Below are 22,382 nucleotides of genomic sequence, written 5' to 3'. Positions count from 1 at the left end.
TGAGCTCATTTGCAGCTCCCTGTAGGCTTCCATAATACTTTTACTTTTTTAAAAAAACTCTACCACCACACTAGCAAACACATTAGTGGGTATGACATTAGAAGCAAGGGTTTTACTAGCATTAAAAACTATAATAAAATGAATGTAATTAATGCTGGTGGCTATGAGGAGTATTAGGTGACCTTAAACATGGGGAATTTGTCAGCCAGTTTGGCCAAATTGCTGTGTGGGAATCCACTGACCATCATAGGTGGTTTAGAATGATTAAAAAGCAGTCGGGAATTGACCACTCATCAGCCAACGGGACTATGCGGTCATCAAACAACGGACTGACTTGAGCTCCGAGGCCAAATTGAAGAAAAATGCAGCTGTTTAAGATCAGACCAAATTTCCAGATCTAAACATGTGGGGTCACCTTTAGTGTTTCCATTTTATCTTATTTTATTTATGTATTTTTGGGTTTTGTTTTATATAGCTATATCTATCCAGTGGTCGAAGTGGAAATTTAGAAATGGCATTATGTTATTTTAGAAGTGGTGGCATGGAAAATGTAAATTAATTTGATAGTTTTACAATTAAGGTAGTAGGATAAGTGGCAGTGTATACACAGTATATATGAAAAGCAAAACACAAAATATATATTTATTACACATGGTCCTTGTGTAACATGGAATAATATGAAGCATTTCATTTGTGAAATCTTTATGTAAAATGTTAGACATTGTGTATCAAACTCATACACCTTTAAATCACCACACACTGTAGAGCAACAATCATTAGTAAGATTTTAAATTAATCTTCCCTGCTCCACTGTTGTGAAACACAGATGAATCTATCGCCTAGGTGAGTCTATGTGTAGCCGACCAGTCGAGGAGTGCTGGGGAAACTCTTCCTCATGCCCATACATTTCTCCTGGTCGATAAACAGAGAGTTGGCCTTGATGGAGAGATCATGCTCGAGGTTGGCCTTGGTATGGACTAGCATCTGTAGGGTGTCCTCAGCTTCAATTAGACGTTTCTGTAAGGCCTGTATTGTATCGTCGATTTCTTGAACTTCATGGACAAGACTAAGGACATGAAGTTTGAGAAAGACAGGTTATTAATACAGTAGTTGGGAACAGGAGGTCCATTGGGCACAGGAATCAAGGAGCCCATGTGGTGCTAAGGAACAATGGTTTACAAGTATCCTGAACTGTGGAAGAGAGTAAATTTGGCGTCCGCAATATGAGCCAATCAGACTAGATCTTTGGTTGGTTATATTGTGCAAGTCAAAACTGATAGCATACAAATCTGACTGAATTGCAATGAAAATCAGCTGTAGACATTCTCTACCACTTAAAGGTCTGCTAAAGACCTCACATATGTGTCAATGAGGGTCAATGGCTAATCTAATTTTCTTTAAAAATTCCATGATCTGATATAATTTAATTTAATAGAATCTGATAAGATTTTGAGAATTTATGATGGGGCATCAACATGATCAAAAACTGCCAAACTGTCTGCCGGACTTTCCACACATGTGGCAAGCACAAGACGTTGCTTCAAGACAAGCTGTACTTAAAGAAACTTCAGGAGAAGACAAACATGGAAGAACACCATGTAGATGAAGTAAAAAAGGGTGCATAGAAAATATATTCGCATTTAATAAGTAAAGGGTTTATTTGGATATTCTAAGCGTCAATATGATAAAAGTTTTTACCGTATTTGGGCGATATCTCTGCACAGTTCCACATTGGGACGCCTGGTGCGTTCATCAAGACGTGTCTGAGCTACTTTCATGGGAGCCATTTTGTCCTTAATGGCCTTTTTAATAGCTTCTATGGTCATTTCTGTCTGGAAGATTTCTTGGAGCGTCTACAAAAAGTTAGAAGAAAAGCTCATGATTGATCTATTACTCCTATTTGTGTCTGTTTAACTTGTTCTGGTGCAGTTATGAAAATAGAAGGAATGATGGGTCCCGAGGTCAGGCAGAAAATAATTACTGGGTCAGTCAATCATAATAAAACAATGCTACTTGTATAAACTATGTTAAAAGCTAGATCTGCACTTGAAAAGCATGTATTATGGCTTGGGAAGAATTGCCTCTTTAATATACACTTTTAGCTCTAACAGGCAACTCAGAAAGGCGTGTAAATCTATTAACATGCCCATGGAGTAATCTAGTGAGACTGAAGTGTTGAGAAACACTTTGGATGACTCTTGGCACGCAAATGAATTCCGTCTAAAGGTTCTGAGAATTTAATTCCTGTTGTCTACTTGGCCATGAACTTGGACTGTCTCGTATCTCGTTGAGGTCAACAATGAATTATCTTAAAGTGCACTCATCACCTACACACAATATTCATACTTTGAAAAGGTCATGTGATCACTGCGGTGAGGTCACACGGACTTCTCATACAAAGGGCAGTTCCAAGGCAGAGGGACCTGTATCAGGTAAACCATGCAAACTGGATTTATTAGAAACAGCTCTATTAGATTCAGTTTAAACTGAATCCTTTAGTGCAGGCAAAAGGGGAGATACACTAAACAAACAAGGGTCTCCTTAAATTAACAAAAATATTAAAAATAATATACTGCTTGTATTTTCCGCCCTAGGGGACAGCATGGTGGTATAGTGGTATTTATTGCTGCATCACAAAGTTGAGGCTATGGGTTTAATTGCAACTTTGTATGTTCCACCTGTGTTTGCATGGGCTACCTCTGGGTGCTCCAGTTTCCTCCCAGAGCCTGACAATATACCTTTAGGTAAATTGGCTTCTGACAAATTGTGTGCATGTGTTTGTGTGGTAGAGAATTTGGACTGTGAGCTCCAATGGGGCAGTGACTGATGTGAATGATTAGATTTTCTCTGTAAAGTGCTACATAATATGGTGGCACTATAAAAATAAAAACACAAAGATAGCTTACAAGTAATTTAATGGGCTTGTACAGACTCAGTAAATGTTATAGAAAACAGTGTTGAAAAAGTGTATTTTTTTGTAATTTTGCTACATAACAAACTTAATTAAATTATTTATTCCGATATTCTACCAAACTAAATCCCTATCTTTTCCAAGAAAAAATGCATAACATTTACTGGACATTATTGTCTTAAAGTATAACTGTTAATTGTCTTGTCATAAAACATTTCCCACCATTCTTTATCATAAGATCAGTGGAAATAAGATTGCAACCCTGATAGTACCTTCGCTAGGTGATTCTGGAGCTTGTTCTTGGCATCTGCTATCTCAGAGATCCTGTTGGTAAACATGACGTTCACCATATTGAACTGACTCCACATGTCATTGGAAGTGACATTCAAAAGACTCTCCACCTCCTCTCGGACCTTGGCAGATGCCGCTTTTTCACTCTGCGACCTCAAGATGTTGTCATCAGTGAACCTTGCCCATGACTCAGGAATGGAGATACTAATGGAAAACAATTAGATTGCAGTCTCAGATAATTGCTTTAACTATTCCTAGCACTGAAATTAGGTGTGATTATATATATACATACATACACATACATATATACACACACAAACAAACCAAAATGCAGATGCACTTTTTAAGCACTAAGACCATGTTTATACACAGCTAAAGACAGGTATATGTTAAAGTGCAGTAATATAAACTCTATAATAGAACAACTAGAGTAAACATGGGGTTCTTCGTGCACATTTTGATCCAACTGTGGATACCCATCTACCACGGCAAGGTGACCTCTTCCAGAGTGGCACTTACACTTCGTGCCTCTAAACTACAAGGGGTGTTGTATTGGTCTATCCATTGGTGTTTTTAATCAGAGAAGTCTAGTTCCCACCAACACTCCTTGTATTTAGAGAAGGACTACTAAAATTGAGCATTAGAAAAAAAAGAGGGTCTGCCCTTTTTTATATATTCACAAATGTGACTCTTTATGGTGCTCACACATGACCAGATTTTGCCATTCTGCCTGATCAAGACCAGATTGAGCAGACCAAAACAGTACGATTGGTCAACGCCTTTAAACACATTCACCATTCATTGACGATCAAGACGTTCCAGCATTCCCATTAATAATATGGTTAACTAGTCATATTTTCCCACACAGAGCAATATCTGGAAAAATAAAATCTGGTGGCTAGCTTCATACTATATTGTGCATATTTGTTTTCAGGAAAATTTGTAGATATTGTGCGTGTTTTCCTGCTACATTGCTAGCATCGTATAGTTCTTAGAGATTTGAGAGACTGTACATATTTTACAACAGTCAAGAAGTAATGGAAAGGAATATACCATGCATCAATGCGTTCCACTCCTCTGTAGTAGCCAATACCGTCGGAGGCATTTCTGAGGTTCTGGCATTTATCATCTATACGGTACGCCGTCTGCTTGTCACTGATGTCCCTTTCCAGCTCGTGCTGAGCCGACCTGTTTGACCTGGAGAGAGAATTGTAGTCACAGGATAGGAGATCAACTCTCATCCTACATAGATCTACATACATTTCTGTTATATGGATAAATCATTCCACTAGTAATATTCATGTTACCTACACATTCCCATATTATATGACAAAACAAATCTTTCTTCCTGTGGGTCTGGACCAACAACATGGGTCAACAAGATATGTTGTCTCCATAAAATTCACTGCAAACCTTCTGAGGGACAGATCGTATACATGACAGAGAAGAGAACTAAAAGGGCACTTAATCTAAACGTTATATATGACAAACCTCCAAACTGTTTATTAGGTGGGGCAGCCCAATTTTAGGTGACTGACCCGCCATCACACCATTCATTTCTGTCCCTACTGCCAGGATGGTGTGTCTCAAGTGCACATACAATGGTGGGGGTGTTTAGGAAAGAGGAAGGTCATTAGGGCAACTTAGTGCTTTAGAAGTGCCAGACACCAATGTGAGATGACCACACTCCCCTTGTGGCATGAACACTTTCCCTTTTTGTTAACACACTTTCCCGATTTACACATTTTCAATATTGGAGAGCATGTTTATTATCATTATTATTATCATTATTATTACTATGTGCATACATTAGCCACAAAATGTGTGGTACTAATCCAGATCCAGATAAAGGTAACCAAATAAGTGAAAAGGAAACTGAAAACTGGCATTCAACATTTAATCCACCTATTTAAAGGTATAATTACATGCTTTATTGGAAGCACATATACACACACGAGAAATAAACATTTTGGGAAGCTGGTGCAAAGGGGAAAAGGTGGTGTTGCTATGGTTACCAATTACACATTTGCTTTCATTTTCTAAACTACATTACATTAGAAAAATGACTACTGGTAATTGAACTGCTGTCAATAAAAAATATTTTATAATGGGTAGTGCTTTAAAACCTTAATTTGGTGCTCTATATATACTGGGATTCTATTTCATTCAACATTTACAGTGATTTAGACTTATTTGTCTCTCAGATTTGGCCACATACATGTATAAATGTGTAGGGTGAAATCTAACATTGATCCGGCTGTTGGACATTAAGGCAAAGGGGCTGGATCCCCATCAGTATGGTACTTGTACGCTGACCATGAATGGCTGATAGATATTGTGTTTTGGTTATGTAAAATACAACAAAGGACCCTCTTTATAGAGGGGGTGGTCCAACACCTTTTCATTACATGTAATTAAATGATGTTACCATTTATTTTGCAGTTTCCTATTCAAATACATTTTGCATGATACATCTAATGGGGTTCTAAAAATATTTATATGGAATTGTGTATAGAAAAGATTTAAGCACATTCTGTGAAACTTTGTGCTACAGACAGCAGTTAAGTAACCCATTTGAATCACCAACTTTGTCCTTCCTGTCTGACATTTTTCTATATGTGATTTAAACATTTCTCCCTCCCCCAAATTTTTATCTGTATGTAGAAGTGAGAGGGACCACCATGGCTGACTACTGTGTGTAAAACTCACTCAAGGAAACGTCTTTCTCTACTCAGCAAAGCCCTGCTCTAAATGGGCCCAATCCTAATGAGAGCATATGTTATAGACACAATGGTCTACATGTGTCTTACGCAAGTTGATTCACTATCTTCTCTAGATGTCTTCTCATCTTCTCTTGGCAGGACTTTATGGTGTCTACTTCCTATTTAAAACAATTACAATATATCAGCAAAGTACAACAGTGATTGGAAGTATATACATCAGACACAGTAATATAAACAAGTCATTTAAACTAAGAAGCAAACACAGCTTAACCAATTGCAAAACAGCAACATTTACATAAATATAGTCCGCCACATGCTACCACTATGTAGAAGCTCCTAACTTTGGCAGCTCATCCAACCAGCTTCCACTCACAACCTTTAACTGACCGATTTACATTTCTTATTCAGTGGAGGATCGTGAGAGTTTAGATGTTGGCAGGGATATCTCAAGAACCAAGTTCCTCCTACAGAGAATACTCCTGTGGTTTTGGAAATGCTTAGCCATACTGGTTGGTGAGAGGAGGTTGTGGAAAAAATAAAGTGTTTATAGCGGGAATTCCTCTTTAAAACATCATTAAAAGACCAAATATTTTTTATGTTGTGATAAAATGTAAATTAATAAGATAAAACATTATTCTTTTTTGTTACATAATTAGAAAAATACTTGTGTTGGATTTGCTACTTATTTTATGGCAAGTTATATCCCATGTCACCTTCTCTGGTTCATTAGAAAACAAAAATCCATCATGCAATTCCATGATTCCATGATCACTTAACTTATGCAAATTAGGAGAAACTTTGACATTTAGAGGTATATTTACTAAACTGCAGGTTTGAAAAAGTGGAGATGTTGCCTTTAGCAACCAATCAGATTCTAGCTGTTATTTTCTAGAATGTACTAAATAAATACTAACTAGAATCTGAGTTGTTACTTTAGGCAACATCTCCACTTTTTCAAACCCGCAGATTAGTAAATATGTCCCTTAGAGTCACTTCTATCAGGACTGCTGATTAAAATAGATAAATGAGATAATGGATGGACATGCTTACATGTCATGCAACTGTGGCTTACTGTTTTGTGGGATGGGGTATATACATACATACATATGTACATACGTACGGTATATACGTACACACACACAGATAGTGGACACAAAAAAATAGAAACACCTAGGTAAACGCATATCGAAAACAAGTACTTCAATAAAGGTGTGGCTCATGCACTAATTAAACAAACATATAACATCCCGGCATTGTCAGGGTCATGTATAAATATCTGCCTTAGTTGCCTATATTTATGGCTGCAAGAGGAGTCCTCAATGACTCTAAAAGAGTGGTGATTGCTGTGGCGCGTTCACTGACCAAGACAAGACAGTTCAGCTTGCTAATGTTTCAAGTAACAGTGTGTAAGGCAGGGTTTCCCAAACCCAGTCCTCAGGGCTCCCCAACAGTGCAGGTTTTCAGGATCACATGTGACATAATTAGGACCACCTGTGGATCTGTTACAATGTGTCAGTCAGTAATGAATACACCTGTGCTCCAGCAAGGACATATGGAAAACCTGCACTGTTAGGGAGCCCTGAGGACTGGGTTTGGGAAACCCTGGTGTAAGGCCTACCTCCCATCATGTGATGTTTGGCAATCGTGACACGGCAATGTCGCCTAAGAAAAGGGGATATGGCTGCTTCATATTGGCGGTGTTGCTACATCACATTGGCAGTGTTGCCCAGCAAGAAATTGCATTTAGATTTATCAGTGATCAAATCATTGGCCACCTTAGTTAGTTCTGTGTCTAGAGTGCTGGGAGCAAAGCCTGGTTGGAGAGAGTCCAATAGGTTCTGTAAGGAAAGGTCCATTTCATGTCGGATGATGTCATTCTTTTCCTTGTAATTGGAAGCAAGACTTGGACAGTGATGGGGGTTGGAGGGCTTAGTGTGGGAGGGTTGAGGAGAGATTTAAATGTATTAAAGTGGCATTTGGGTTTAGAAGCCTGAGCACAAATGAGAGAAGTATATTTGTTTGCAGTGTCAGAAGCATTCAACAGGAGCAATACACAGTAGTAAATCCATGAAGGAACACTTTCACAATAAGTAATGTGACAGTCGTGGCATCACTCTGGTCCAAATATAAATTATGTTTTACATGAGTGACATACATGTGAGTTTTCCTGAACTTGAGATGTTCGTGTTCATTTAAAGTGTGCAAATAGCAGAGACAGCTATATTGTGGTATATATATTAACTAATATTCATGAGAATTTACCTTGCCAACTCAATAGAACTCTTGGAATCTCTAAAGTACTTTGTGACTATGAACTCACTAGCAACTAGTCACATTACTGAGGCACGAGGCACCAAGTGAATTAATAGGCAGCCTTCTCAAGAATATTGGCTTAGCCCACAAAATTGTTGTAAGAACTGTGTGAAGATCTTTAACTTGAACATACATAGTATACCCCAATTGCACTGAAGTATGTAACACCACTTAGCATTTGACAATGTGAATTTATGGTCTTACCTGTAGAAGCTGTTTCTCCGCGTCATCATGTACAAGGTCTATAGACATCCGCTTCTCCCGGTGATACAGACATTCCTGGGCTACCTATTAACAATCACAAACAATCAGAGATTATAATTAAATGTCCCATTGTAGTGACAGCGCTTCGACTCAGGCACACAAAACAAACAATCTATAGAGACAACAGATGCACATTGATACCTGGGATAACTGGCGTTATGTATCTGTGTGAACAGTTCCCTTCTTATAACGGGGCCTCCGTTCACAGCGCAAAACGGCCAAGGCGCAGAGCAAAATTATCTTTTGGTATTGCTTTGAGTCTCTATTTGTGCAGGTACGCCTAGATTGACAGGACATTGATCATTTTTAGGGGTGTTCTGTGCTGTCACTCCACAGAAGGACTTTATGAGCTATGAGCTGGTTAGAGATTGAGTTTTTTTTCTACTTTTAGTGGGACACATTTTGTGCCATCGAGTTGCACTCTGGCAGAAAAGAGCCCGATGTAATAATAAGCTTTAAACGCAGAAAAAAGACACATGGAATAAAGGCAGTGCTAATGTCTCCTCACATATAAGTAAGTTGTCATAAAATAGGTAAATAGGTTTAAAGAGAAAAGCGAAAATGTTTCCATCTTTGCAAACTGCGCCTGACCATTTGTCCACAAACCTAAACATACTTCTATACAATAGTATACTACCAGTGGTGGAAGTGGGCTGGTAGACGGTGGTATGCCATACCGCCACTCCTCCTACTGCCTCAATGTAAAACTACCACATTTCATCTACTTACATTTTCTATACCTCCACTTTTAAATTTCCACTTAGACCACTGTGTACTATTAAATATGTATAAATATTAGAGATGGGCGGGTCCGGTTCTCCGAGAACCGAACCCACCCGAACTTTGGGTATCCGAGTACCGAGCTGAGCAGCTCGGTACTCTCCCGCCCATTCCGAATCCAAATCGAGGCCGAACGTCATTGTGACGTCGTCGGATCTCGGGACTCGGTTCTCGCGATACTTCAACTTTATAAATACACGCCTCCACAGCAATCCATCGCCATTTGACAGAGGGAGAGAGCAGGGTGTAGTCATAGGCTAATTAGAGCAGGGACAGAGAATACCATATTGTTCTTGCAATTGCTCTAACCAAAATCGCTAGTGCAGAGAGGAGGATAGAGGTTTATTATTTTTTCTTCATATTTGGCACTCCCCAGCGCTTTTGGGGTGTCCCCCATAATTGTGCATTAATATTTCTGGCTGTCAAAAGTCATATCTGTCAGCAGTATCTACTCAATAATTTGTAGCACTCCTCAGTGTTTTTGGGGTGTCCTCCCTAATTGTGCATTAATATTTCTGGCTGTCAAAAGTCATATCTGTCAGCAGTATCTACTCAATAATTTGTAGCACTCCTCAGTGTTTTTGGGGTGTCCTCCCTAATTGTGCATTAATATTTCTGGCTGTCAAAAGTCATATCTGTCAGCAGTATCTACTCAATAATTTGTAGCACTCCTCAGTGTTTTTGGGGTGTCCTCCCTAATTGTGCATTAATATTTCTGGCTGTCAAAAGTCATATCTGTCAGCAGTATCTACTCAATAATTTGTAGCACTCCTCAGTGTTTTTGGGGTGTCCTCCCTAATTGTGCATTAATATTTCTGGCTGTCAAAAGTCATATCTGTCAGCAGTATCTACTCAATAATTTGTAGCACTCCTCAGTGTTTTTGGGGTGTCCTCCCTAATTGTGCATTAATATTTCTGGCTGTCAAAAGTCATATCTGTCAGCAGTATCTACTCAATAATTTGTAGCACTCCTCAGTGTTTTTGGGGTGTCCTCCCTAATTGTGCATTAATATTTCTGGCTGTCAAAAGTCATATCTGTCAGCAGTATCTACTCAATAATTTGTAGCACTCCTCAGTGTTTTTGGGGTGTCCTCCCTAATTGTGCATTAATATTTCTGGCTGTCAAAAGTCATATCTGTCAGCAGTATCTACTCAATAATTTGTAGCACTCCTCAGTGTTTTTGGGGTGTCCTCCCTAATTGTGCATTAATATTTCTGGCTGTCAAAAGTCATATCTGTCAGCAGTATCTACTCAATAATTTGTAGCACTCCTCAGTGTTTTTGGGGTGTCCTCCCTAATTGTGCATTAATATTTCTGGCTGTCAAAAGTCATATCTGTCAGCAGTATCTACTCAATAATTTTTAGCACTCCTCAGTGGTTTGCGCTCAGAATGGATTCAAAGCAGTCCACATATGATCTAAATGAGCAACCAGGTTCTGTCACCAGTCCTGATGTTAGTGTTCCCAGTACGTCATCTGGCCAAGGCGATGTCAAACAACAGAGTGTTTTCAAATTAGTGCAAAAAACAAAAACCCAAAAAAAATTTACTGTATTGAAGCGAAAAAGAAGTGTAACTGAGCAAAAGTTAAGTGACGATAAAAAAAAAATTGCAAGCATGCCATTCTACACACGCAGTGGCAAAGAGAGAATGAGGCCTTCACCTTTGGCTATTAGTGGCAGATCCCAAAAAGTTACCCAGCCTACAATTGGTGCACAAGTACTGTTACGCGTCAAAGCCGAGCTGCAAGATAACAGTGAGGCATTACAGGAGAATATTTGCTCTGATTCACAAATGACAACAATCCCTGTGGAGAGTCCATCCAACAGTGGGATGTCTAATCGTGAGCATTCTGCTGATGTGTGCCTTAATAGCCCGAGTGTAGCCGGTGATACCCAAATTGAGGATGCCACTTTGGAATTAGAAGAGGATGAGGGGGAGATTTGTGTAGGCGACGAGGGCGCTAATGATGATGTTGATGATTATGATGCAGACAGATACCAAATTGCCTTTCTCAATTTCTATTTATATTCTAGATTATATAACGGCTGAATAGTTTTCTATTTTACTCCTAGTGGAGAGAGGATCTGATGCAGACAGATACCAAACTGCCTTTGTCCATTTCAATTTATATTGTACAGTCTATAATGGCTGAATTTTTTGGTATTTTATACAAGTGGAGGGGGGCCTTGAGAGACAGAAACCAAACTGGCTTTTTCCATTTCTTTACATATTTAACTATAAGTGTAGGGTGTAATATACATTCAAAGACGATGGCTGCATTGCCAATATGCATAGATGGAGAGGAAGACAATCTGTTTTGTGTGTAGAATAGGCCTACCAACGAAGAATTAAACTGTTTTTTTGGATGATTTATTACCTCAACAATTAGATTACTTGTCTCTAAAACAGTTGGAGCACTAAATTGGGTTAATTTAGGCCCAAAAACATGGATTTTCCCAAAAAATAGCAAAACAAAACCAAACAAAACCAAAACCAAAACCAAAACACGCAATGGCGGTTTTGCAAAACCAAAACCAAAACCAAAACACGACGGTAATCCAGATCCAAAACCGAATCCAAAACCAAAACACGGGGGTCAGTGACCATCTCTAATAAATATACTGTGTCAGCACTCAGTCCTCCAGGTAAAGCAGCTTTAGTGTAAGGCAAACCTAGGTATCTATGTCTACATAAAATCCATGTCTAAATACAGCCAGCGCTCCATTTAACAAAGGTGTAACAAATATTATATATATATATATATATATATATATATATATATATATATATATATATATATATATATATATATATATATATATATATATATATATATATATATATATATATATATATAACATATTTAAACATTACACCTTTGTTATACCTTTGTATACACATACACTTCACGGACAGTCACAATGTCACTACTCATTACACCTATCCAGAATACAGTACATGGATATATGTTATAGGATATTTCACATATATTCAGGCAATATATAAAACAGGTAATTAGTTAAGTGTTCAAAATAATTGAAGTTTATTATTTGGTAGTATACAAAAGTTTTGCCTGAAGAGACTCATGAGCATCTACTCTAATTGTCACAGGACCCACAGTCTAGTCACGTAAAGCACATATGGGATCGTTCAGCAATCTGTTTCTTGTATCTATATCAGTAATGGAATTTATCTTCTACAAGTCTGCGGAATGCATACTGTGTCACGTAAAGTGTTTAACAATCTGTATCAATGTGGCAGAATCTTAGAGCAGTTAGGCCTTTGAAAATTACACTGTAGAGAATAATTAAATTCAGAGACTCATCCTGTTACGGTGTTTGTAGCAACTGCTGTGTGCCTTGCAGCATCTATTGTTACCTGGCTGGGTCTAAGGTGTGTTACAGCCTGGTTACACTGTTTACTTCCAGCACTCAGCCTGGGGACGTTTAAGAAGAGAGTCTCGTGTCACCAACCTTATTAATATAATAATATAAGCAAGCCTCAGTGTAAACAATACATCTTCAAGGGAAAATATACTCTGTTTAGAAGTGTATTCTTATTATTAAAGGATAAGCCTATTTTTTATGCTTATATGTTCAAAATAGACCAAAACTAGACCCAATATGTATAACCCATTCTATGTATGCAGGTTAGTCTGTGATTAGATGATGATGTCACAGTGAGTGCAGTGCAGTCTCACAAACTATGTAGCAGACTAAAGGTTTGCTTGATACACTCTTCTAGAGTGTATCTGCACATTCTGTTCCTGCTGCGATTCCATCTCAAGACTGCATATATTCAACTCCCCAAAGGTTTAATTAAAACATGAATGATAAGTGTTAGATGCATTCTGCAGCAGAGTGTATCTAGCAGACAATTAGCAATAATTATTATATTTGGTTGTTTTTTCACATACGACAACTAAAATAAGCTTTCACTTTATATGTTCAGGGAAAGATATGGACAGAGATCATCCTGTAAAGAACATGTTTAGACAGAAACAAATAGCTGCTTCCCATGTTGGTGCCATCATTAGGGCATAAAGTTAATGTTGGTAAGTACATTTCTGTGATTATAGGATGCCCTGCAGTAAAATAGCTGCTGAATGTCATATGATTTGGAAGATTTCAACTATGTAAATGAAAGTGACTGGAAAGCTATGCACCCTGACGTGTCACACATTCTACTGTCCATTAGTAACCAGTTACTCTACAAATTCTTACTAATGTTGGTATTTATGTTTTAGATCTTTCTTCTATACAAATAGCTCTTTCTTGATGCCAGTGTCATTCAATGCAATTTAGAGGAAGCCATTCAGCAAGATTCATAGCTCAGAAAAAAGAAGGAGCCATCTCTGCAGCTTTGGAAGGAGGAATGAAATAATAGTTACAAAAGTTTGCATTTCCTTTTATCAGTACAGTACAGTAGTCCCCTTTATATATGATGCTTTAAAACACTGGTAAGTAAGTGGTGGCTCAGGGGGTCTAATGCAGCCACTACTCTGATAGGAGGAGGTAGGTGGATCAAGAATTCATTGTGGAGTCAGCACATGTGTGTACTCTACACTGAGGTGGGAGGAGTTCATTTTTTGGAACACAATTATATAAATGTTGGGGGGAGGCCAAGTAGGCAGGCAAAATCTTTCCTTTTCCTAGAGAAATTGAATTCTCTAGGTGTTTAGAGGTGCTGAAGACCAAACTGCGTCCCCATACGTTTAATCTTCCAGTTGCACCTTTGAGGAAAAGTAGTTTGTCTCTGTAGTGACATTTTTGAACCTTATTGATGGTGCTTCCATAATACGTCTGTTTTGTTCATGGTGTAGTAAGGCTATTAGTAGGCCATCCAGTCTACCTTGTATTGTCTGTTCCTCTAGTAACAAATTGGAGATTACAATTGTATCAATGCTGTTTATTTATCTTTGTCTTCTAGACTGACTCATTCAACTAAGCTCAGACTGAGAATTGTGTTTGTTAATGGATTATGTGAAAGGGCACTTAACACTCGCAGACATAACGCTGTAATATATGCAGAGGTGTACTTTTACACGACATGATTGGTGGATTCAGCTAGAAATGCTGGGAGTAAAGTCAGTCTTCTCTATACTAATTCCAGATTCAGAAATAAAATGAAAGGGTAAAATGATGTTGTCTATTAAGTATCATTCTGCTGTTATACTGCATCTTGCTGTATACTTGAAATAAGACTTCAGTCTGAAATCCCATGTTGGAAACTCAGAAACACACCATTAATGCCATTGGACAAGCTGTGAATAACTTACCTTCCTTAGCAACATATGTAACCAGGGGAAGCTTAGTAATTTTAGTCATTTAATCAGTCACATATCACAGCTGTGTAATTTTGGATTTTCAAAGGGAAGCTACAGGCAGAATTCCAATTTCAGATAGGTTCAATTCACAAAACCTCATGCACTTAAAGCTGTATTAGAATCAGGGAAAATATTTTTTTAGCATGTAGCTAGCATCACGCTCACCCCCACTGGGTTTTGGAGGAGCCCCACGTTGAGAAGCCTCTGGTGTCCCACCTATGGGAAGGACCATCTTAGGAAAATATTTTCCTAGGTGGTAATGCAGATTTAATTTGACAAAAAGAGTAATAACTCTACCTAATTTCTCTTGAAATTGTGTGTTACCTGCAAAGGTCCTTCTGTTTCGGCAAGTGCCCTTTCCAGTCGTCTCTTGACCTCAGACAGGGCATTTGTCTCCCCAATTATCTGGTCAATTTCGTGATTGATTTCAGACTTCCAGAAAGCAATGTCGTTAACTCGTTCCCCCAAATCTTTACTGGTATCATTCTGAACCTTTCTTGTCTTCTGGTCCTTCTCTTGAATCAGTCGACTGGTGTCCACACGTAACCTCTCTGCACTACGCCTGGAACACTCAGATTCTCTATAATTATTCTGACTGGACTTGTACCAGTCATCCGGTGTGTATCTAGTAAAAAGTGCTGTTCTGTTGGCAGGGAAAGAAAGGATTTGGGCTGGTTTAAGACCTGGAGCACTCTTGGAGAGGGGACCTAGTGTCGGAGTTGTAGAAGCAACCTTGTAATATGTATTTGGTCTCCAAGGCAGACTCAAGCTATGGCTTAGGGTATAGTGAGGGAATCGGTTCTTGTAACTTGAGGCCATTGTAGATATGGCTGGTAAAAAATTAGTTGGTGTTGGCCTAGGACGAGCATATGTTGCAGTTAACGTGGAGCCAAGAAGTTCCATGATGGAAGGAGAGTAGTCAATACTGTTGCCTGTATAAAGAAGGAGAAATATTGTGTCATTTTAAACATGGATAACCTATAATTGCATCAGCTGTGTTAGTACTACCATGATAACTGAATGAGTTACACAGTATACATCAAAACCAACCCTCAGTAAACTTACTGACAGTGAAGGAAGATAAGACAAATTTTCACCTGTCAGTTTGAAAAATGTAAATGTCAGTAAAAATCAGATCCTCCCACTTCATTAACACCCACAGAAGTGTTACACCAATTATTGTTATAAATCCCCATTTTACAGTGTATTATGATGAAGATGTGACAATAAAATGCTAGCTATTAAATCATTTTCATAGAATGGGTTCTAAAAATATTTGGAAGCATTGGCAACACTGAACATTATGCTGTAACACAAAGCTTAAAAAAGTACATAAAAAGTACATTGTTTATAGAATTCCATATGCTATAGACTTAGGAGTAATCGGACTAGTTGTTTGTGGCCTACATTAGGCACAATATGGGGAAGATATCTTATATAAGTGGTGCATTTATCACCTGATTATTCTTCAGAGCTACAAATGAGCAAAGTAACCATGCTACTGACCTGATTGACAAACTACTGGGCTCATCAGATGACCGCCCACGTATACAGGTAGCGGCCATCACCCAACTAGCGTTTCCAGTATGCCAGATTTAAATCCAATTTTATTGTGCTTGGTTTTTTTGGCTAACACTCTGATCTGTGTTGGGTGCAATTCAGATGAATATAGCTAAATTGGCCAAGCTGATTGACGCGTGACCCTCGCTAGTAGAGTCCAGCTAGATACTGCAAAGAACAGTTTCTGGGTTGAAATGCACACACACATTCACTATACAGGGGATGTACTCTATAAATGTACAGTGAATGGAATTGAGAGACACCTGGAAGAAATATGAAGAGTAGCACTAGCATTCTTTTGTGGTGCACACAACCCAGGAAAGGTAAGCGACCACTGTTTGCATCAACAATTTTCCAGACCATAATAGACTTGAAAAGAGAAGTCCTTTTAGTAAATGATAGCTACAATTACCTGCTTACATAGAGCATGTCAGCACTTATTAATTGTGTGCAATTCTCTGGTAATAAGAGATCATGTTCCACCTGTACTTCTCTCTATTGTCTCCCTCTAGATTCAGTGGCCACCCACAGGGATTACTGTTATCCCAGCATTTCAAACCGTGTGGAAAACAAATTCTGAGAACTATAAACACTTTCACCTTCTGTAAACATTCCATTACTAGCCTTAGAACTGTCACTAACTGTAATATAGAAACAGAGAGTTTTACATAATAATGTACATATAATACAAAAGTGATGTTAATAGATATTTAAACTCCTGCAAATATTATCTTTATAACAGTGAGTTCTGATGTCATCATACGTAAATAGTGAGTTCTGAGGTCATCATACATAAATAGTGAGTTCTGAGGACCTCATTTCAGTGTTTATTATACTGATTATTATTATTATTATTATTATTATTATTATTATTATTATTATTATTATTATTATTTTACGCATTGCTATATTTTGAGGGAATCGTGATACAAATAAATAACAATCACATGAAACAGGAGGTAAAAATGGCTCTGTCCAAATAACCTTACAATATAAGAGCTGTAAGGAACAATTGATACATAAGATAGCAGAATAACAAGTGTAGTTGATGGTGGGGAAAGTGTGTGTGGCTACTGCAAGGCAAAAGCATTATCAGCCACCAATATAAAAGCAGCCATTGGCAACTGGTATTTTTGTACAGCTATAAGTGATGTTGAAATGTTGATACAGTTGGAATGAGAAAAGATTGTGGAAGATGGAGACATGAAAGATGAACCAGTCCCTGCATCAATTCCAAGTCTCCTTCTGGCAACCATCATCATCATCACCATTTATTTATATAGTGCCACTGATTCCGCGGCGCTGTACAGAGAACTCACTCACATCAGTCCCTGCCCCAATGGAGCTTACAGTCTAAATTCCCTAACATTCACACAGACATAGAGGGAGAGACTAGGGTCAATTTTGATAGCCATGACTGTCATTCACCATCTATACTAACTGAACTGAACTCCTTCCACCTTGTGATTCTGGGAAGTCGCTGCATGGGCACTCCACTGGCCGTCTGTCATCTGGAGGTAGCTCTGTGCCTAGTATCTTTCTCTGCATCATGCTCACTGTCAGATAGAGCCAGGACACCTTGTCCCTATGTTCTCAGAAGTTGTGGCTGCAGCTGCTGACACCAACTAAGCCGTGGAAATCACCAACGGAGGAACAAAAAAAAGGATGGCAACAGATGGCAACCTGCATACTCAGTAGTGAACCAATTGGATAGGATTTTTGTATGTTGTGACACATTTATATAATTATGAAATATGGAACAATTTTCAGTTTAAATTAGTTTGATTTTGTTCACAATTTGATTTGTGATCAGTGATGTTATTTTTGCAAAGAACAATGAGAAGCATCACTGTACAGTGACGGACCAAGCTATGGTCTAAGTTATTGATTAAGTTATTTAACTGTCATCTGTACAAAATGGGGCGTTTTGATGCCACATTGGGGGTAAGTCACATACGTGAGGCATATACAGCACTTCCAAAGCGGTAAGCTGCCCCCGACATTCTTCCCCTCCATTAAAAACACTTTTCAGTTGCCGCAGGCACCAGAGACACTTGCCTCTGGTGCTCATGGCACCTGCTCACCATGGTGCCGTCTCCATTCAACATGATGAGTGGGAATATACCTCTTCCCAGCTTCCTGACATTCGGGACAAGCAGGCCAACTTGCAGGACAGTACCATCAGATCAGGACTGTCATGTCTAAATTGGGATAATTGGGAAATAGGCATATCTGTGTATCATCAGGGTAGTATCATTTTGAAGTTTATCTCTTGCTTGATATCTCAACAAGCTCCAACTCACAAGGTTATATTCACTCGGGTGCAACAAAAAATTAATTATGATAATATTTATTGAATTTACCTGATCTCTCGTTATTAGATTGATTTCTCTTGGTTTAATTGCCATAAAACGCAACCAAGCTATTACTTCTGACCAAACTAAGCATATTTTTTAGCTTTTAAATATATTCATACCATTAAATATTAATTTTAACCTATTTATGTAGCTGAATTGCCTATAAATAACATAATTAACATAATATGGTTAATTAATATCATTGTACATTTAGTAACATGCTTAATGTCAATCAGACATTTGCTTTCAATATGTAATAATGTAGAAATATCAAAGCAAATATTTGGTCACTGTGGAATGTATGCTATTATAATGATGTAATACTCTGATTCAACTTCTTCCACTTGTGTTACATAGTGGCACATTAGATGGAATTGCTGCTTACAGCACTTGGACCCTGCATTTGAATGTCCCAGGGTGCCATCTGCTTGAATTTGTAAGTTCTGCCTGTGTCCATGTTGGTTTCCTCTCAAAGCCTAAAAATATACTGGAAGGTTATATGGTCCTAGCGTTTGATTGTGTATCTCTGATAGGGAAATTAGTAAGTACTATTTCTATAGACTCTCTGTACAGTGCTGCATAATATGTTGGTGCTATATAAATATAGCATAATATAAATAAATAATAAATAAATGTATATGAAATAATAAATGGCTCTACTAATCTGAATTAATTCACAAACTAACATATTTATCAATACCAAGGAATTCTAAACTGGGACTATTAATAAGTCTCATGTGTAGGACCAGACAGTCATAACTTTGAAATTTGGACTACAACACATGTACTTATCCACACCAAGCTCCTTGATTGTATTGATGAGGGATGTAGTATAATAATAGCTAGCGGTGACAGTCTTAACCTTTATAAGCAGGAGCTATTGGGCTATTGGGGGATCATTATGCTAAAGAACTTACAATCTACTACTTGTTAATACATACAATATATAACCTACAGAAAAATGAGTATAGTTAAAAGGCAACATGCACATTTTCAGAGTGGACATTCTTTAGTCACTATTGCAAATGTAATAACCCATTTTAAATACTATGTATTGACATTTTACACAGTTGTCTACTAATTTCAAATACTAAATATTTAAAATATTATACTAATACCTTGTATTCCATTAAACATACATCACTGTGTGTATTATTTATACCATTTGTAATTTGTATATCTATCTATCTAGTGTTGATCTTTGGAGGCATAGATATTGCATATAATGATGGTACTTAAAGGTTTATCAGTATATTGTAACATGTGTTACTGGCTTTATATATATATATATATATATATATATATATATATATATATATATATATATATATATATATATATATCTATCTGGTGATATGGTGCTGATGTCTGCTGGCACATATACTGCATTTAATTATGATACTGAAATATCTAGCAGTATATTACCACCTGTATATATACTGTCTCTGTAGATTAGTATGGATTATATGTTATCTGCAGGCAGTGTAGCAGCATATCGCTGGGAAAGGCAGTATAGCTACTTTATGTAGGGCTGCAGGCTGGGACTCACCTCCAGGTGAGTAGACAGGTACTAGAGAGCTCCTCTCCTGTAGCTGCTCCTCCTGCTGACACCAGATATAAGCATCCTAACACAGCCGGCTCACACACAAATTTACTCTGCCTTTATATTATCTCGGATTGACATTCCAAATGACCACTCAGCGGGCGGCAGGCGCAGAGTGGGGCGGGATGTAATTGATAGCTAACCAATGGCTGCTAGTGCACCGGAGCTAGAGGTTTCCATGGACGCACTGTACCTAGCAACGGAGTTAGTGATCACAGTGAGAACTTGCTGGGGGGTGAGATAGACAAGACTGGGCAAGAAATGAGGGGTCTGAGACCCCTGGTCTGTGTACTACAAATAAATGTCATTCAGCACTGCATCCATATGATTTAGTTACAGTATATAGATGTAAATACAAATTGAAGTGTACCATGGTAAATTGTCTAATGCACATATAGCGACGCAAGAATATATTTTTATGTATGCGTACCATACTGAACATTGTTTATATATTTTTATATAGGTAAATTCATAATTCATCTTTAGTGTGACCAAATTTATTTGTATCCAGACACGTATGAAATACTATGCATTCAAATTTCTCTATAGAGTGAGATTCTACCCTTTGATTAAGCCCAATTAGATCATAAACTATATTATAGTATGAATGAGATTATATATGCTTGTATTATAGAACTGACACCATTTCAATTGGAGGTCTATAGACATTTACTACAAGGATTGATCTTTAGCTTACTCTGGGTTCTGTATATACCGAATGAATATGCTTTAGCGATTAATTTTTTGTAATGTTTTTGTAATGTAGCCTACTTTACTATATATAATATGTTGATAAGATATTAAGCTTATTGACATAGAGAAGAGATGGATGTGAGTTATGATTGTGGATGCACATTATAAAAATAAAGGATCAATAATATTTGAATTGTTTTATCGAAGTAAAATGTTTATATTATTTTATATAGGATTTATTATTCCTCTTACTATATGATACATGTTGAGTAGGAGAGATATATAAGACTAATGAGTGATAACAATTTAAATTAATGGTATTTGAGACTAGGAGATAAGTTTGTGTGCTGCGGTTATGTATATGCACTCAGGTGCATATGATATTAATCAAGTCTGGTTATGCAGAGGATGTAATTGTAGTTGACCATATGTCTCTGAGGAAATCGCTTATAGCGATGAAACGCGTCAGTGGTCTAATCTTGTTGCCTGAATTTATTTGGAGCCCACAAGCCATTATCATAGGTCCCATTTACCACTTGCTTTTATCATTTATGCCGAAAAGCAGTCGGGGCATCATACTTGTAAAACAGAAGTGCTTGTGCACAAACTATTCTAAGACCGGAGGATACACAATCACGTGAGAGAGAGGTGCAACCTAGGATCGCAGTGGTCCGAGAGCAAGTTACTCTAGATCCGTGATGGCGAACCTATGACACGCGTGTCACTCGTGACACGCGGAGGCAGTTTGACTGACATGCCAGACGTGTTAGTCAAACTGCCTGTTTTAAACATGCCCAACATTTTTTCTATACAGCAGCCGCGGACGCTTCTTTGACAGCGCCGTGGCTGCTGTACAACTCCCCGTCGGCAAAATGGAGCTGCTGCCACCGCGCGACCCGAGGAAGGCTACACTTTTTTCAGATTTTTGACACACCAAGCTGAAAAGGTTAGCGATCACTGCTCTAGATGGACACATAGTTTTGCAAGTGGATGGATTTTGTATCTTTTGTATTTACCGCTTGAAAGACTGGAATGCGTTGCCCATGTGAGAGAGAGACGGTGTCACAGAGTGACTCAGGATTACAGTGACCCGTGAGTAACACTTTTGCAAGCACACGCAGCTGTGCTATCAGACAGACTGTGTTCCTCATCATTCCGGTTAACTATCTATATATGTAACACATATCCACTGCTTAACTTCTTTCTACTAGCCCAATATATTGGCTGAGGACATCATTACATTATATACACTCTAGGATTCATTCATGTGTGGCGGTCTATGAACTGGTATCCAATAATAGTTTCCTTTTTGGATGCAATACATGGTGGGTCCGGATTGCTCCAAGACATTATGAAATGTAGCATATGTGCCAAATAACAATAACACATGCCATCTGTGAATTTTCATATTTTAAGGATCTATCAATACTGGATCATTTATGGTCAAATCCACTTTAATGGTTATAGGGGCTCATATTGGATATATAGGTGTATGCCTCTATTTTTAGGCTACATCATTTTTATATGACTTTTGAGATCATATTTTTTATGATTTTTTA

At 38.0% G+C, this 22,382-nt stretch overlaps 1 protein-coding gene across 2 annotated transcripts in view; it reads right to left on the bottom strand.

Moving 5' to 3' along the window:
• Positions 1-685: 685 nt before the first annotated feature.
• TEKT3 (tektin 3) overlaps positions 686-22,382 on the bottom strand; it is a 34,161-nt gene continuing 12,464 nt past the window's right edge. Inside the window, exons 1-8 of one of the 2 annotated variants that reach the window (XM_075215239.1) lie at positions 20,077-20,189; positions 14,935-15,542; positions 8,443-8,526; positions 6,013-6,083; positions 4,256-4,399; positions 3,184-3,406; positions 1,699-1,853; positions 686-1,066 (exon numbers count right to left, since the gene is read on the bottom strand). In XM_075215239.1, the coding sequence (XP_075071340.1) occupies positions 850-1,066; positions 1,699-1,853; positions 3,184-3,406; positions 4,256-4,399; positions 6,013-6,083; positions 8,443-8,526; positions 14,935-15,513 (1,473 nt within the window). In that variant the 5' untranslated portion in view covers positions 15,514-15,542; positions 20,077-20,189 and the 3' untranslated portion in view covers positions 686-849. Of the gene's footprint in view, positions 1,067-1,698; positions 1,854-3,183; positions 3,407-4,255; positions 4,400-6,012; positions 6,084-8,442; positions 8,527-14,934; positions 15,543-20,076; positions 20,190-22,382 lie in introns of those variants that run through there. The other variant, XM_075215240.1, reaches the window with a different exon arrangement.

The sequence above is a fragment of the Mixophyes fleayi genome, chromosome 6 (genome assembly GCF_038048845.1).
Source record: "Mixophyes fleayi isolate aMixFle1 chromosome 6, aMixFle1.hap1, whole genome shotgun sequence".
NCBI lineage: Eukaryota > Metazoa > Chordata > Amphibia > Anura > Limnodynastidae > Mixophyes > Mixophyes fleayi.
Note: the sequence above shows the minus strand (reverse complement) of the source record. Positions and strands in the feature narration are given on the sequence as shown.